General features: G+C 40.7%; 1 protein-coding gene across 3 annotated transcripts; it reads right to left on the reverse strand.

Moving 5' to 3' along the window:
- Positions 1–1,041: 1,041 nt before the first annotated feature.
- On the reverse strand, positions 1,042–8,207 carry FAM46A (family with sequence similarity 46, member A). Of its 3 annotated transcripts, none has more exons than XM_011964761.1 (3): positions 7,695–8,207; positions 6,920–7,514; positions 1,042–5,782 (listed from the first exon to the last, which is right to left on the reverse strand). In XM_011964761.1, exons 1-3 carry the CDS (start codon positions 7,712–7,714, stop codon positions 5,006–5,008), a joined length of 1,392 nt encoding a protein of 463 aa, XP_011820151.1. In that variant the 5' UTR covers positions 7,715–8,207; the 3' UTR covers positions 1,042–5,005. The 3 variants fall into 3 exon arrangements, with proteins under 3 accessions (XP_011820151.1, XP_011820153.1, XP_011820152.1); XM_011964763.1 differs by having other exon boundaries at positions 7,888–8,043; XM_011964762.1 differs by having other exon boundaries at positions 7,750–8,042.
- Between the last annotated feature and the right edge of the window lie 10,635 nt (positions 8,208–18,842).

An 18,842-nucleotide genomic window follows, 5' to 3' on the forward strand; every position in this document is an offset into this window, starting at 1 on the left:
AATTCAACTAGAAATGGCAGGGTATATCTAAGCCTAGGAGGAGTTTAATATCTACTGTTCTTATTCAACCTTTGTTTAAAAATAATTCTGCGATGACCACAGACATATAAGGAACTGGCTGTAGAATGAAGAGGCTGCAACAAAGGAAGAAGAAAATGACACATGAATACCATTATCAAACCAAATAACCACCTTGTATTTTTATGATGTACTCTATACATGAAGGAAGCTGGTTTTCAATGCCAGGAGTCGCTCTTTCATAGACTCGGTGTCAAGCATGCATTCTATCCAAGATCAAGACTTTAAGTGGTTTTTACAACCACATGTATATCCTATAGTAGCCTACAGTTACCAAATTCTCATGCTGCTAGCATTGAGACCACCTCCAAAATTACATAAAGAAAAATTCTAATTAATACATAAATGCATACCCCCTAGCAATTTGAATAGGTGAGGTTACAATAAATGTTAAAGGGTGATTTCCTTGCACACAACGCACACAACACACACACACACACACGCACACACACACACACAAACAAAAACATACTACATCTTTTGATTGCTCTTCCTTCTCTATACTTCCCCTTTTAATTCCTGGACACCAATTCCTCTCGCCCCAACTTAAAAACTCTGAATAACGCTACAGAGCCTCAAACAGAATCTATATAACCACTGACGAATCACAGCCCTAAGGTGACTCAGGAAGACCAAGGCTCACGTAGGGCTACTAGAGTCCTACGGTCTACTAGAGCCATGAGTTTCTACTGATATTGGAAAACAGTTCTGACTTCTGGTCACTTAACACTGCTAAATTGATACCCAGACAAAAAAAAAAAAAATGTTGGCATCTATTAGCTAGATGCTTTTGGAGCTAACTAAGCCAGTCAGAGATGGGCTGGCTTCTGATTGTCCTTCAATCAGAAAGTAGCTGAAGGTTACTCTCTCTATGTACCGCTTTGCCTTTTCTAAAGGATGTGGGTTGGGATTCAAAGGACATGGTCTTCAGTCAATACAGACATTGTAGACAGCAAACACAAATCAATAGAAAAAAATAACTTTTTTATTTACAAAAAAATCCAAATATTGGATGCTGTAAACAAAATTCACAATCTGTTCCCTCTAGCACTGATTCAAACACGTCAGTTTTTAGTCCATTTTCCATCAACTCCTTTTCTGCCTGTGACGCAGCCTATAGTCAAAATATTCCAAAAGAGTGACCCAAGGTGTAGCTTGCTGCAACAGAACGCCTCAGAGCAGGCAATGATTGTAGAGAGGTTGGAGGGAGAGACAGCCAGCAGGCAGAGCCTCCTCCGTTCTGCAAGACTTTGCAGCAAGTCTCGTTAACTTGACATCTTCCAACTTTGTACTTTACCATTTGCTTTGTTAGAAAGCCATTATTTTAACAAAATATAGCAGAGATTCTTTCTTAGCACTGAAAATGCTATGCTAAAAGAAATTTTAAAGAAAGATTATATTCAAATAGATGCTATATATGAAATTACTTTTTTTGGCTTTTTGGTTTCATCTAACACACTTCATCTTGAACAACAAAAAAAGCTTATGTTTGAACTGACAGCTTTCAACATAATACATTTCATTTACAAAATAGTTCACAATATTTATTTAACAAGCATTGCATTGAAAACAACGTTATGCACAGTGAAGCAACCAACAATAAGCAAACAGAAAGGGGTGGTAAAAACAGTACGTTCACTTTTCATTTCCTTCCTTGGCTTGGATTACAGATATTCTTCCATCCTCGCATTTTTGGAGCTATATTATTAGTCCATCCAATACCAAAGTGAGCAGATACTCGATCCCATTACTGGAAGGGAAATGTCCATCTTGCTGTAGGAGTTCTTGAGGCAGCTGGATTTACTGCAAATTAAGTAAACTTTTTAAAAACGGCATTGTCACAGGCTAAGTGTTCTCTGACATGCCAGGCTGGACAGGTGAGAAGAGCCTCCAAAAGATAAAACTTCTTCCTGGTTTAAAGAAACAGCACACTAGGCCAGATAAACACAAAAGCAAACAAATCACAGGTGCTAATAGGGAGTCGGGCGCTGTTCTTTCCTCTGACCTATACGCACGGCTCTCTCTCACCAGACATTCAAATTTTTAGGCCACACATCCACAAAGAGAGACATATATTTCACTGTGTGTTCAACTACATATGCACAAGACTATAGTACACATAAAATAGAAATAAATTATGTAAGTCTTAACGTAAATGCTGGAAGTTGTCTTGAGTACAGCCTGTTCTATATGAATAGGTGCCAGGTGCTGGCACTTTCAACTAAGCTACCAACCCTGAAGTAAGCAAGAAAAGAACATAAATATTTGAGAAAAGAAATCAAAGTGTATTTCAAATAAGGCTCTTCCATACAAAAATCTGTGTTATAAATTAACAGCAGGTTATTGTTATGGCAGAGCCAGAGACCTCCAGACTCTCTAAAATAGTAAACGACTCATTTGTCAAGAGTTAGGATGAGAAAGCAGATTACCAGCTGCTCCTGTGTTCACAAGTGCTCCCCTAGCTTGCTTTTAGAAAACTCTGAAACAACTAAGCAGGCGGAGCGCTGGTTTCTGATAGGTGAGTGCCAGGCTTAATCTGCAAACTGAACAGTATTTCCTGGGAAGTTGCAATTAATTTTTCAAACCCAGGGCTCGAGTGAGGGAGATTGAGCCAAGATGGTAGTAGGAGGAGTTCCTTAGAAAACTGAGTGGCAGTGCAGGGGCTGTTGCAGCTCTGACAGAATTCACAGGGAAGCTGCTACAGCAAACCCATCAGGTTCCCATTAAGGCTTCAAAAAAGATGCACAAAAGGCAGTCCAGATGGATTAACCTGGATTAACCTAGCACTAAGCATCTGAGGATCCCTAGATAAACAAACAAACAAATTATACTGCCAACAGGAGGATACTTTTTTCTCCCGTGGTCTCTCTTTAACTGATGATGAAAATCTTCTGATTGGGTCTTCGAGGAATTATCACAGCAAGCAGTCATCCACTAAGGTTGTGGAGATTATGTGGTTGTTTCACCACACAAAGGGAAGGTTCTTATGTGTTAGTTTTGTTTTGTTTTTAACAAATGCATTTTCAGAGACCAGTGTCTAGAGGATCTACTGGCTAGCAGAAAGGGTGGTTTTAGGATTAACTGTCATTGAACTGAAATAGTAATGCCAGTTCATTTCACAAAAGTATAACTGGTATTTTTGTAAGAAAGAAAATAAAGTTGGATTTGATTTAATGGAAAGTGATTTAAAGTACAGTACTAAATATTTAAATGCAGTGTGACAACCAGATCAAAGATGTTTCATACTGACATGATTTATAAAATGTTATATATAATATATATCTCATATATAAATTTTAAGCAATTGTGCAAATATTCTTTAAAAAGGGTCATTTCACATTACTAAATTCTAGTGGTCCAGAAATGCAGAATGCATTCATTAAAATTCATTTAAACATTAGCAAGTAGTGTTCAGATCACCAGAAATTCTTTTTAGCAGTCAGGGATTTAAGTAGCCTATTACTGATCCATGATCCACTAGATTAAACATCATGGAGGAATGCAATCATATTTTTAAAATAAATGGGTTCAAATTGTCAAAATGGCAGTTCAATATAAAAAAGAGTGCTCTGCCCAATATTCTCCCATTTGTGGAATTCTATGGCTCACCAAAGAAAAAAAAAAAAAAGAAAAAACATCCCACTAAAACTCTATAATTTCTGCTCTTCCTATGAAATATATTACTTGGTTCCCTCTTTCATTTAATTTTTTTAGATGTGGATGTAATTCATCATTGCAATATGCCCACGTCTCATGTTATCCTGTTGAAAACATAAAAACACACAGTATTTAAACATTTCCTATTTGAGACATTCTAGATCATAGTCAATCTACTGTGTATATAAATGTATATATACACACACACATACAATTTATACACACACATACATGTACCTATGATAGTATCAGATCAACAAATGTTAACTTTATACAAGTATTTGCAAGAAAAAATAGGGCATTTTCTCCACCATTCACAAGCTTATATGTTATTTTCTTCTTGAGGCAGTCCCTGATAAAATAAAATAATCATTAAACCATAAAATAATTTTGCCACTTCAAATTTTCGGAAGGCAACAGGCACTTTGATGTATACTGGTGTGTAACAAATATAATATCTCTTCATATATTTTACTATATCTCTTCTAATTGGGTATTTTTATCTGTTAAATCTTTGGTCCTTGAGCACTTTCTTTGCTACAGCTGTTTTTGCTTGCATTTTTACATTTTAAAAATGCGAACTATGCACGCAGCTGGAATTAATGGATTGTGTCATCATAAGTTCTGCTGATTGTTATGAGAACTGCACCAACCTACTACTGTTCATTCGGAGCAAGCCGTTTGTTAGCAAAACAAGATCATTCCACAGAAAGCACTTGCTACAAGCCTCAGACAGTAATCCCAACGTTGGAGTTCCCCTTTTTCCTGTATTGTTACTATTAATATCTGAACTCCTGAACTGATTCACAAGTTGGAGTGAGACCTTTTTTCCTCTGTATTTTCTCTTTTATGAATTCCATCTTAAAAGAAACTTTCCACTTTTTTTTTTTTTTTTTTCCTATGGCAAAGCTATGGGAGCAGATACAGCAAACCCATATTGTCATCAAACATTTTTCTTCTCTTGTTATATGAGGAGAACCTGGTTGGTTTTACTGACAGGTCTCTCTTTTTTTTGCAAGATAGAATCCAATTGGGTAGGAGAATAAGGGGAGGACTAGGGAAAAGGATCCTTTCAAGATCATGCTCCCACATCTATTAAAAGATACATAAGCTTTGCCAGACTTAAAACCAGGAGCATATCATCATTGCACAAAACACATCCCTAATAAGGGCTAGATCACTCTTTTTTTTTTCTTTCTTTTTTTTTTTTTTCTCTCTCTCTACTGTCTTGTCTGAAATGGCTTCCCCATAGGACATTTTTAAATGATTCTTAATTGCAGGGTAGCCAAGTGGAGTAGGTCTGTTGCTGGCACGTGAATACTGGCTGAACCTGTGCAATGTAGTAATTGCTAAAGTTGGCATCTGCTACATAGGGGGCTGGCTGGTAATAGCAAGTGACATTAGCCACATTAGGAATGACATTTTGGTCAGCTAACACCCGGATAGCCAGCATGGTGATAAGGTTTAAAGTCTGTCTTCTTTCATGTCCCATCAGGCACACCGTGCTCTCATTCACCACTCCATGAAGGGTCATGAGATATTCATACTTGCGGTCTTCCAATCCCACAAAGTGGTTCTGCAAATAGGACTCCAGTTTTCTCTGCTGCTCTCCAATGTCTGAGAAGTCGATGAAAAACCTGGAACACATATACCTCTGAAGGGTCTTGATCTCATCAGAGGCGGGCCTAAAGCCCCTCACCAAGAGGTTGCAGTACTTAAGTAGGCCTCCCCCTCGGATTTCCTCTGGGTTCCTGGTGGCAATTATCTTGTTACAAAGGTGATCAAAGGCTTCCTGGAAATCGCCATAGACGCTCTCCCCAATTATTGTGGGGTGAAATGTCTCAGTCATTGGGTTCTCTGAACATTCGTAAAAGAGCAGAAGAGAGTCTAATTTGATTTGAAAAGAATCTACACTGAATTCAAACTGCCTCCGGAGGGAATCCACAAATTTCAGTTCCACATTTTTGCCACTGTTGTTTGACAGGGATATAAGACTCCATCGGTCAGAGTCATTGCACACTTTAACCATTTTCTGCACATAAGCTTCCTACAATTTAAAAGATAAAACAAAATGAGCAAACCTAGAAAATAATAAATAAATAAATAAATAAATAAATAAATACATCCTCTTCACAGCTGAGAATTATTTTGCTCTTTCCCTTTTGTTTTGTCAAGTTTCAGCCAAACACTACCTACAGGCTTAAACGTTCTTCTGAAAATAGAAAAAAAAAAAAAAAAATACTTTTAACGAGTAGTTTTACTGTCTGGGAAAGGGACTAGAGGTAATAGTTTGAGGCTTTTGGCAGACGTAACACAGTAGTAAGAGGTTCTGTTGTCATGTCTGACTTTTTAAGTGTTACTTTTTGAAAATGGTCTAATAGGCACAATATTCACACAGATCCAAACAACATTCAAAAGACTCGGAAGGGCATTCAGCGGTAGGTTAGTCAGCCTCACCCTTGTTCCAAGCCACCCAATTCCTCTCCTCTCCGCCTGCGGCAATCAATGTTATCAGTATCTTGTGTCCCTCCAGGGGCACTCTGCAGTTACAATCAAATATATAAACTAAATTATGACATTCTGGGACCCTGCCTCCTCAGACAATTTTAACTAATCATAAAAAACCCGTCTTGAACTAAAGTGGAGGGTGGGGAGGGGGTGCCACTATACCCTTAACATATGAACCAGCACGGAGAACCACCAGATAGACCTTTAACACGGAGTCAACTGAATGCCGCTGTGAAATCTATTCACCTTTTCCAGTACAAGAAAAAACTCATTGACTCACTTCTGCTTTAGGCTGTCATTTTCCCAAAGACTAGATCATACAATGTCTCAAAAAATTATTTACATTATTTCATTCTGCCAAGTATCAGAATCTACTCTGGACAAGACTCCAACAGGGAAAGCCAAGAGTTAAAATATAAGGAGAAAGAAGAGAAGGGAGGGCAGGGGAGACCTGGGAGAAGAGTTGCAGCGCCAAAGCATCAAGTAAACGGAAACACACAACACCGTCCACGCACGTCAGTTTACTCATTTTAAAAATCAAAAATCAAAGAAATACGCGCGCCTAAACTCGTGATGGCCACAGATTCATGGCATGTAACCGACGCCCCTCTGCCCGCTCCCCATAACACCCGGTCCAGTCTGGGTCAGGGCCCAAGTGCATCTCGGGCGGTGTTACCTTGAGCGTGAGTGGTGTGATCTTCTCTTTGTTCACCCCCTCGGGTAAGAAGTCCAACAGGCAGTCCAGCACGACGTCCTTCACAGTCTGAAACTCCCCTTCCCCGCGCAGGTCGGCGCAGAAGATGAGGTCCAGGTCCTTGTAGCCCAGGCCGCTGTCCTGGTGCAGGACGTGGCTGGCGGCCGAGCCGTTGAGGCGCACGTCGCGGACGCCGATGCGCTTCTCGGCCAGGCGCCGCCGCACCACCTTCACGATCAGGCTCGGTTGCAGCTCGAGCGTGGGGAAGTTGCCGCGCCCGTGGATCGGAATGGTCTCGCTCAGGATGCCGTCCAGACGCTGCACTTGCTCCCAGTTCAGCACATTGCAGTGCGCCGTGGGGCTTTCGCAATAGTCCAAGCAGTGCCCACCGAAGCTGCCGCTGCCGCCGCCGCCGAAGTCGCTGCCGCCGAAGTCGCCGCCGCCAAAGTCGCCGCCGCCGAAGTCGCCGCCTAGGGGGATGTAGGGGCCGCAGGCCAGCTCGTCCTCGGCCATGGCAAAGTACCCTTCGCCCTCCGCCATGTAGTGCCCGCCGAGCGCCACTTGGCCCTGGTCAGTCCTAAAAGGAAAGGGAAAGGAGCGCGGTGAGGACGCGCGGCGGCGGAGGGCAGAGGCCAACCAGGAAAAGAGCGCCCCCTCCCCCGATAGTTCCCTGGCCCCGGGCCTCCTCGGAGACTCTACCTCCCTCGGCCCTTACAGTCCCCAGCCGCGCACCGCCCCCCGCAGAGCAGCCCCGCACCAAAAGTATCTCTGATGCATCTGGAAAGCGCAAGCGAGAGTCCCGTCTGTGTCACCTGGAGGCGGACGCCCCTTCTAGGAGCGAAGCGAGCGAGAGAGAAACCGCGAGGCGGCAACACTTCCAGGAGCTGCGAGTGCGCTCCGACAGCGACTAGCGACTTCGTCTTTCCCAGACCCCTGCCGCCTGCGCTCACCACTCCCTCCCCGCGCCCCCTCCCGCGCCGCTGCCACCCCAGCTGCGGTGGTCCTGAAGGTGGCGGCTCTTGCTGCCACACACGCTCGTGTCTCTGGAGCTTTAGCAGTTGTGCGGGGAAAATGTCTTCAGTACTTTTTTTATACTGGGCTTCTCTGCGCTTCCGGGGCCCGGAGCGGCACGCTCGCCACACCCTCCTCATCTGCATAGGGCGCCGCCCCCTGCCCGCCCCCTCCCGCAGGGCACGCAGCGGACTAGCCCAGCAGCTAGTGCTGGACGACGGCCGGTGAGCGCGAGGCGCTGGGCTGTATGTGCCGATACTGTGCGCGCCGGTAGATTTGTATATTTATACATACATTTATGTACGCCCCCTCCCACAAATCTCTTTTCATTTTCCCTAGGAGGAGACACTTAAAATGCCCCAGGAATCATAACTGATCATCAAAACCAGATCGCGACTAAAATCCTGCAACTGCAGAAACTTCCCAAAATTCTCGCGGATACAGCCCTTCATGAGATTCCCACTGTTGGCCTCCGGAGGTTCCTCACTACTGCTCTTTTAAACCTCGGTGTCTAGACCATTTACTCCATTGATAAACCTGGTCCAAGCGTGGACTCATGAGTTCACTCGTGCACGCAAATCAGTCACGGCGCGTGAGTGGGAAGGGCTTGTTGATAACTGGGTTTCGATTCTCGAAACCTCGGGAAGCACGCCGGGGAGCTCCGGGCCAGCCGGAGAAGGCGCGGGGGCGGCACCACGGGCCTCGGGCGTGTGCGGCTCTTGCGCACGAGTGGCTCCAAGGGGCCGGTGTGTCGCGAGGGCCAGGGTGCGTCACGGAGCAGACGCGGGCGAGCAACCAATCGCCGAGGACTGGGCGGGCCCAGTGCCCCGCGGACAGCGCGCCCCGGGACTGAGTGCTGCCTCCGAGTCCAGGGGAAGGGCCGCTAGGTGTCGGGTGCCTTTGCTGCGAGTTCTCAGTTCTCGCACAGAAAATTGGCGGCCAAGCGCGTTCCTCGCGTCCCACTAAGGTTTGGCCATTTTAAGTGCATCATAGTGTAGTGGAATACGATTTGGTTTCCCACGAGATGTAAAATAGGAGTTTCAAGAATAAAATGAATTCTCCCATCCAGTTTCGGTGAATTCGGCAGAGCTAATTCTCCCCACGCTCACTCGCGCCGCCCACCACTGTCTTTGCTAGAAACTGTGGCCCTCTCTTCGGCAGCTCTCTGCCTCCATCAACTATGCCAGAGCAGCTTTCCCAGCGCCTAGACGCTGCTGGGGACTGAGGTGGGGCAGAGGGGAGAATGACCGGGTCACAGAATACTCCCCAAACCCTGCTCAGCCCTGCCCGCCCAGACTGGGAGGACAAACAGCCCGCACCTCCTAACGGGGGCAGCCCTGGCCTAGTCGCCCAAGCTGCGCCCCTTGGGGGTGAGGGGTAGGGTGCGGGGGTGTCACCCGTGGAGCATCCAGCTGCGTGACAACGCCGCCCCCTGCCGGTACCCTGCCGAGCTGCGTCCCAAAATGGAGAAACCCGACTGGCTCCGTGGCAGAGGCCGTCCCCTCAGCGCTGCGCCTAAGCACTGAGGTGCGCCTGGGGACTCTAGGACAACTACCCTGTCCGCATAGGGCCATCGCTGCCTTCAGAGCACACCCATGTGTTCCTCGGACCAGCCATCGGCGCATGAATCTATCTTAACCAGGCGTTTTATACATATATATGTATATGCATATTCTTGTGTGAGCATGTGTATAGAGCGAGCATTTAGTGACCTCTTAGTGCCAGTCAACAGGCTAAGTGCTGAAGATTTAAGAATGACTACATTTCACATAATCCAGAGGGCATAGCACCCAGGTGCATAATTATGGTTCAGTTGCATATGTATTATGAGAGAAGTATATTCTGACAAAATCGCGTGGCGGGCTAACGACATAGGAAACGGAGAGACACCCGAGAAGGTGTCATTTGGACTGGATCTTGAAAGAATGGATGTTCCTTCAATAGTCGGGGAAAGAGGAGAAGAGCGTTATCTACAAAGGGAAGCGTATAGAGTTGGGGAATGTTTGAGAAAAGATATGTGCACTCCCCGTGATTAATAAATGAGATTGGTAGTGCCTTGAGATAAGGTTTGAGTACCAGGAACTTATTGAACACGCCTGGGCTATAACCTGTTTAGCTCCTTAACATAATACCTAATTTAGTCTTCAAGAAGAAGGTATTTCCATCTCCTAGGGATCTAGAAACAGAGGAATCCAAGAAATTAAGAAACATTCCCAAGTTCCACAACTAATAAGTGGTGGGGTCAGGCCTTTAACCCAACCCATTTGGCTGTGAATGCTGTTTAGTGGTCATTACGGGGTAGCGAGTGGTCTGTAGCTTACCAGTACCTTCTATTGGAAGACAAGACAAGCACAAATAGCAAGGATTTAAGGAAGAAAGAATGAAGGGGAGGGAAGGGGGAAAAGAAGAAAAGAAAATGGAGGAAGGGAGGGGAAGGGAAGGGAGAAAGAAAAGAGAAATGAAAAAGAGAGAAAAGAGAAGAGAAAAGAAGAGAAGAGAAGAGAAGAGAAAAGAAAAAAAAAAAAAAAAAAAACACCTGTTAAAAATGTTTCCTTCAAAGGCCGGTATGAATTCTGCCCCTTTTTAAAACAAAGCCAATGTTAGACACACTGCACTTGAAAAATCAAGGCTGTGTGTGTGTGTGTGTGTGTGTAGCTCTACAACAATTATTTTTTACTTTATTTTTACCCTTGCTCCAAAAACTAAAAATAAAGAAGACTCTTAGAGCTGATGGACATCTGCCTATGCATACCCAGGATTTCGTCCTATAGCACTAAAGGAATCTGCATTTTGGCAAGCTATCAGGGTGATCCTGACACAAGGACCCAGCCACACTTTGCACTGCACTGACAACAGCTACCATACTACAGTTCTCTAAGTGGGAACCCTCCCCCAAGCAAAGGCTGATCCCATGGCCATTCCCAGAAATGGAGGGCACAACTGAGAGGTGGAAGTACAGCATGAAGCTGGACTTGTAGGGCCTGCTTATGTGCTGTATGCTGGGGAGAAGATAATCCCAGCAGCAGCGTGCCAAGACCGTCTCTCCCCCAAGCATCCAATGCTTTGTGGCTGACACCTCCTTAAACCTTTAACAAAACATTCCCCCTTTCCCAACCATAATCCAGACCCTACTGCCTCCTGCACTGGGACATCTGGGATATCTTACTTTTGGCAATGCTTTTGTGGGCAATTTAATCTTTGACTGGATTAATATGTGCCTGACACATAGTGGCCAATCATTACATATTGTTGAATGAAAGCATATGTTGTTCATTGTCCCACTTCTTCCTATCTTCAAACTGAAATAATATTTATATTCTAGGAAAAAATATCCATCCTTACATAAAATTGCAGATTCTGCAATTGAAATCATTAATTAATTTTTTTCTAGATAGCCAAAATAATTATCAAATGAGAACGTCTATACTTTCCAAATACATTCACAACTAAGATATTTCTCAACACAGTTACTCTTAGATTAAATTTAGATGCAAAGTTGCTAAATCTTTCCCCCAGGCTTTAGCTTCTGAACCTGTTTGGTAAATTATTTACTTTTTCCTACTTAAAAGAAAAAAAACAAAAACCTATGGCAATATGAAGCTCTTAGTTGATAAAGTTAAGACCACCACAAAACTGAAATACGGAGAGCCTAAATTTAAACTGCTTTCTAAGCGAGCAGATAAAAAGTCCTTATTCTGAAGGTTTTAAAGGAAAGCTTTACATACAATTTTGAGAAAGAAACACTTATAATTAGTTCATCTTATTTTTAAAGTTACAGTAACAATCAATCTGGACTTAGCAAAATAAGATGTTCAGCTTTGGCCTTAATCATAGTTATTGAGTTTGTTATTATATCCCAGAAACTCTGCTAAATATTTTATATACATTATTTTTTCTAAACTTTCTCTAAAAACCAGAACTGTACACATTATATCTCCGTAGGAAAGATAGGGCACAAGAAAGTTAAGTATCTTAGAGAAATCACAGAGCCTTGGTTCAGACCCATGCACGTCAGTTCCTTACATTCTGTGAGTTGGCTTGTTCCCAGTCTTCTCATATTCCTCCTAGACTTAAATTTGAGCTGGAACTGCACTCTGATTCTTCTTTCTTTCCAAGTTCTGGACATTCAGGTTGGGCATAACTTTGGAGACCAAGTGATTTTATCATGAAACAACTGCTGAGGGCCAGAATGCACAATGACCTGAAGAAGCAGATGGGCACTTCTTCCCCAGCAGCCACAAATGACCTCCGTGGCAGCGAAGAGCTAGCAAGCTAGCACCTTATGGAGAATTTGCAAGAAACGCGACACACTGAAACACAGTGGGGTGTTTGAAGACTGCCCCGAGTTCACTTAGCAGTGGTACTTTCCCCTTCTTGCCCTGCTTCCTACCTTCTCAAAAATGGTTTCAGAAGATGGGAAGCCTCCAAATACAAAATTACTCCTTCAAGTTCATACCCAGAAGGAGAGACAGGAGAAAAAAGCACCCCACCACCCGCCCCCCCCCATACACACACACACAAAACCTGCCATTAAGCCTGCTACTTCCCTCTCTCACAGCATTCTAGCCAGTCTCCCCCCATATTCCTGTCCTGCTCTTAGTCTTTCCACACCAGGCCTCTCCACTTTCTCTCTTGATTTTCCACCTTCTACCACTTCTGCTCTTGGAACCTTTCCACAAAAAGTGGCACGTACTTCTAGAAGCACCCTGCAATGCAGGCAGAGCAGTGGTAGTGTGAGGAATTTGAGTACTCCCCAACCTGCCTCTGTCCCCCAACCATCTGCTGCCTTTGTGGCCCAAATCCTAGTAATTCCAGAGACCACTGGGGTATTGCATGCTTTTCCAAGCATGCACACACATATGCCTTCTTTGCAGAGTGAACTGGACATCTCTCTGCTGTCCAGTTAGTGTTTGTAGAACAGCAACTGATCAAAGTGCCTCATGCAAAAATTAAAGCTCACTTGGGAAAATACATTACCTGTTTTCACAGGGAAATGGTGCTTGTGAAATGATGTTTCCTATGTTCCTTCAGGAAAATAAAAAATGTTTATGCATTACTCAGGGCCTGTGGAAGACTGGCAACATCCATGACATACAGCATAGTTTGGGAATAACCATTCAACATAATACTTGTATATTCTTTGTAATCAACAGATTAGCTTTTATAGTTTTAAACTTTTCAACCATTTTTCTTCTATATTATCTTATTTTATCTTCAAAACTGTTCTGATTAGCATGAAGTTCTAAGTTTAGAGATGAAGAAAGGCTAGATGATCTTCCCTATATTTACACAGCTAGTTATGGGAAAGATAAGGTTAGACTCAGTTGCCCTCATCATGGGCCAAAAACCCTTCTAACCACACTGTTTAATCTTACATCAGTGTGAGTGCATTTAAATGATCAGCATCAAACAGCTAAGTTTAAAGAGATCCTGTAGCTACACAGAGGATTTTTTATGTGGGCTACATTCTCACCTGTGGACATAGTATAAAGCATCACTACTCTACTGTTGAGCATCTTATAAGTGTAATGTCCTAAGATTTTATTTTCAGTGTGTTTATTTGAAGTGTATGACCACATAAAAATAACTCCATTCACAGTTACAGATTAGTGAGTTTAGGAAATTCAATATGCAAGCAATCAATATGATCAGTCAGACCTACATCATCGCTCTTACAATCAAACTTTATTTGGATTGTCCTTTAGAAGAATTCTTCATCAGAAAGACTAGCTAGTATTTTCTTATGCTGTTATCAGTGCTGATTATGCCAGAACTTCTTCCTGTTGTGACATCTCTGTGAAATTTTGCCGTTTCAATCAGTGTTGCAAGCCTATGGACCAGACTGTTTTCCTTACTCCAGACAAAAGAGACATTCAAAAATTACATTCATCTGGCAAAATGTAAACTATAAATACACTATATTTTCAAAAACCATCAAATATGAATAAGTAAACTTTAATATTTGTATTACAATTTTTTTGTAAATTTGTGCTGGAATATGTTTAACTGCCCTGAAGAAAGTATTGATTTTACTTGTGGAAACTGTAAGGTTTTGTGAAGAGTACAAGGGAAGAATATAATAAATTATTTCTCTTTTCTAGAAGGAATTTAGCTAAAAATGTTTGGGTACCTTGTAAAAAATAAGGCTGTATTCTATGGGTATGTTATATCCAGCTCATCTTGATATATTTTCAGCTACTTCTTACCTGTACAACATATATTGATACATTTGTTAGCTACTGATTATTGATTTTTTTATATGAGATTTAAACTTATGGCAGCTGTAGAAGGCCTATTTACTCATATATATACATAAATCATACATTGATTCAATAATGCATATATGTTTGAAAGAACCTTCTTAGTATTATTTCTACCATCACTTGTTTTTATCTTTTCCTATTAACTTCCTTTCCTGACCTCAAAATTATCTGTTGCCAAACAAATTACAAATTAAATAGTACAACTAATGCTATCTTGATGTTTGGGAGAAATTACTATGGAATGTGATAAGCAACCAAAAAACACATAGTCTTAGAAAGTCTGAAAAACTGAACAAAACATAATAACTAAACAAAAGTTTCTCTTGAAGCTACTCGGATAATGGACATTTTTAAAACACTTAAAAAAGAACTGTTCAAACCAGACTCTAGGAAGAAAAATATGACTACCTTAAAAACCCTGGGATTGTTAAGTGTAAATATGGAAACTAGCTGTAGACCTTCTGTAGGAAATTACATTAAAATGCCAGAATTTATTCTGGTAATATGGAATAAAAGAAATTCAAGTTTTCTTTCCTAACAAAAGAAAAGGTTTAAAGATGCTAGTAAATTAGGCATTAGCCAAGAAGGTGTAGAGGAGAACAAAAGCTATAAAGGTTATTGATATTTGAACCATGAAAGTGTCCAACTGGAAGATAACAGTTTTCAATGAACTACAACTCCTGCAGGGGAGCTGGGAAATAAAAGAGAATTTGGATTGACACATGATTAAGAAGGCTGAATATTGATAGTTTAGATAAGTAAGATATCCCTAAAGGGTAACAGAACTGCCCTCTAGGTTTTGAAATTCATAATTACTTATGGAAGTGAATAATTGATTAGCATAAAAGTGATATTCTTAACATAAACTCTTGTTAAAATAATAGAAAGGTAAAAAATATATGGCACTCAAGATTCTTTGCCCAACAATTTCTCCCCGATTTCCATTGAAATTCCAAAGACTTTTTTTTTATTTTGTAATTCACTGGAATTAACTTAGCAACCAGATTCCACTCTGTTTACTTATTGTGAGATCTTTGTGAGCAGTAGTTCGTCAGCCTCACACTGACTAGATATGGATTGTGTTGCTGTGTTTTAAAAAAGAAATGTTTCTTGCAAACACTTATGACTTGTCTATGTCTTCTACAAGTCTGGACTTGTCTTGGAACATTATCTGTGTTCTGTGGGTTACAGGGCTTGTCGAGGTCAAAGTGCTCAGACATGAGACAGGCACCTTGTATACTCTAGAGAGCTAGAAATACTTGGAGATTAAGTCTAGTCCATGCTCAGAGTACTGCATTAAATGCTCAGAGTAGTGCACTATTAAAAATAGTGTATTTTTAATTCACTATATTAAAAGTAAATGATAACGTTAAGAATAGTATATTTCACTTTAGTTATTATGCATACTATTATGATTTTTATATGAGAGTTTAACATTTCAAAGAGATGTTTAAAAATGGTAGGTACCCATTTTTCTAGCATCATTTTTATATACTAAATTTAGAAGCTCTGTAATTGCCATCTAAATTTGTGGAATCATGGAAATCATTTGAATAAATATACTATCATAATATTTGAATTATGTTTTTGTAGTACATTGTATTGTATTTCTATATATATGTGTGTGTATACACACACACACACACACACATATAACTCTAGACCAAGTGCAGGAATGACATAAGACTATTTCCGACATAAAAGTAATTACCCTTTACAGATTGGATCGGTCATTATTTTGAGTCACACATTCTTCATAAATCAAAGAAATTGAATTATCATGAGTAATTCTTAATCCACTTTGAGTCTAAAGATAGCAGACATTTGAATTCAAAAATTGAAAAACAAACTATTTAGATGTTTTATATACATCATATTTAACAGCCAGATATCTGGCTAAACTTCTTGTTTTTACTCAACTAAAATGGAAATTTTAGTTTTCTTCTAAATTTAATTAAAGATCAAGTTGATCCAAACATTTACTCTGGAACTCGCATTATAGATTTTGAATGCCTGCATTGATCAAATTACCCAGAGGCTTTACAGACTGCACTTTATACTGCACTAAAACATGAGTAACCCTGGCCTTTGACTCCCCTCAACTCCTAATATAGGGCATGGCCCCCTCTCTCTACCTGTGGGCTGCAGATTTGAAGGTGGGTGGGGGAGAGCACTGTACAACATAGCCTCCTTGGGAAGTTAGAGTATGTGTACACACATGTGCTCATTAACTCCCCTAGATTATTTGTTCTTTCACAAATCTTCTTTCTCATTTCCTATTCATTAATACAAATAAATGACTGTTGAATCAATCTAGTGCCATCACCACTGCAACAGACACCTACTATAAATCCTTTAGGTCTTGTAACTATGGTTATTTAAAAATCACCTAGCAAATAATATAGATTAAATAACCTAGATATGTTCTGTGTGTCGGATAAAAGTTCTCTTTTAACTTAGGGGGATAACATTTTCAGTTGGAATATAGTCAGCTTTAAAATTTTAGTAAATATCCTCAAAGTTTCCAGAGATTATTTGATGACTCACTTCTAAAGCCTCAGCTACATATGATTAATGGAATTTTATTGCAGATTTAACTTGTCCATCTATTGTTTATCTTTTAATGCTTCTGGGAATAGTCCAGAAGCTTCCACCACTATTCTGTTTTTTAATCAAGTGATATATGAAAATTAATCAATTTTAGATTGCAAATTGTGCTCTCATACATGGGACACAGAATTAAAAACATATCATTTCCTTTTCTGAGGATGTTATGTTACTACTTACTCAAATTCTACAATAATAAGCATATATACATTTTGACTAAGACTTTTGTTCTTATTACACTTTTAGGACATTTAAGTATAGTGAATATGTATCCTAAATCAAAAATCACAGTATGTGGCCTAACAACTAATATGCTTATAAGGACAAAGGGACAGTCTATTTGAAATCTCTTTACATCTTCAGAAATCTGAGATGTATGGTGTTCTTCCATCCATTGTATAGAATTATGCTTCTTTCTCCAGTTCATTCCCATAAAAGCCTCTTTGACAGCAACATTTCTTATTGTCTATTGGCTATTAAGTTATAGCAGAAATTAAATATAAGAAATTCATTCAATACTCACACACCCACAGACATTCTTCCACTTAAAATTGAAGACCTTTGCATACCTAGTTGAAAGCCGACCATAATGTTAATTTTGTAAAATTGAAATGTAAATTATTCTCCCTAAGCCTATGGACAAATGTAGTATCTCACTGAAAAGCATTGTGGGCTTCTCAAACACAGAACCCTCCTGACGCCACTGTGTGGTTTTTAAAAATCAGTTTAGGCTGATAAATGCCCATAAAATATTTTAATATATTTAATTGATCTAGGAAATTGAATTTTAATTACAATTAAGTAGAAGATATCAAATATAATGTCATTAGAGCATAAGTTGGTTCAGCATCTGTGTTTGATTACATTACCCAAACACATGAAACAGTCAAGTTTCTGAGCTGGTCAACCCCTGCAGGCAGTGACCTGCTGTTTCTTGCCAGTTGAAGTCTGTTTCTGTGTTACTGCTCTTACTGTCAGTAGATGATCCTCACAATTCCATAAATGCTATTTAACTCTCTATGGTTTCCTGTATTTCTTATTGGCTTCATTGTTCCAGAAAAAGATATTCTTTAAAAAAAAAAAAAAAAAAAAAAGAAGAAGAGAGAGGAAGAGCAAGAAAAAGAATGAAAGAGACAGAGGCAGGCATTTGTTGCAGCACCTCACAAACTATGATTAGTCAGGATTTAGGTAATAGTTCAGACCCAAGTCCCAAAATAGCCAGTTCATTTTGTTAATAATAAATTGCAAATCAAAGCAAACTGGTCTGAGGAAGAAATTGGCTTTGTTCCAATGATCTAAAGGCACTAGAAATCAGCTGTCCATGATCCTTTAACCTATGGCAAGGCCATCTTAGTTAAGGCCACATCTTCCTTTTTATTTGTTTCTTGGGGAAAGTCAGTGGCTGATGTGGAAACAGCTGAGTGCGTTATTCTAAAATGAAGTGATTAAATCATGAGGCCGAGCGTAGGATGTAGGAACCCTGGGGATGGATTTTTTTTTTCTCATTCTTGAAATTGATTCTTCCTATGAGAACTTATAACAATTAGTCCCATTAAAAGCAGTCCATACTTAATTTCAAGTGGCCACAGTAAACTCTTCAAGGTTGAGACTCAGGGGAAAAAAAGTAAAAATAGCACAAATCATTACTGAGAAATTATAAGGAATCAGAAAGATGGGAACCATTGGGAGCAGCACCTACAGTACATGTTAGAGCTTTGAAGAAACACTCCCTTAGTGCTGAGCTGAGAAGGGATAAACCCAAGATTGTGAAGGAAGACCAGACTGGAAAAACAGAATGGCCAGCATTAGATGAATGTAAGTATGTAAATATGCCTTAGAGAATGCTAAATATGCCTTGCAACATGTAAAATATGCCTTAGAGAATGCCTGGTCCTTTGCAGGCACTCAGGCCAGCTAACTCATCTGCAGGATCTGGATGGAACGTGATGCTTAGGCATGGAGACCAGCAAAGGCAGAAGAAGGGGCAAAAACCAGGTTGCTCTCCTTCCAGGCATCAGGCCTAT

Source organism: Mandrillus leucophaeus, unplaced genomic scaffold, assembly GCF_000951045.1.
Source record: "Mandrillus leucophaeus isolate KB7577 unplaced genomic scaffold, Mleu.le_1.0 Scaffold704, whole genome shotgun sequence".
Taxonomy (NCBI): Eukaryota; Metazoa; Chordata; class Mammalia; order Primates; family Cercopithecidae; genus Mandrillus; species Mandrillus leucophaeus.

Excerpts from the sequence above, each read along its gene's own strand:
- FAM46A (XM_011964761.1), bottom strand. The coding sequence starts at position 7,714 with ATGCATCAGAGATACTTTTG. Across the intron at positions 7,515-7,694 it reads ATGCATCAGAGATACTTTTG|GACTGACCAGGGCCAAGTGG; the intron begins GTGCGGGGCTGC and ends CTTTCCTTTTAG. Across the intron at positions 5,783-6,919 it reads TCACACCACTCACGCTCAAG|GAAGCTTATGTGCAGAAAAT; the intron begins GTAACACCGCCC and ends TTTAAATTGTAG.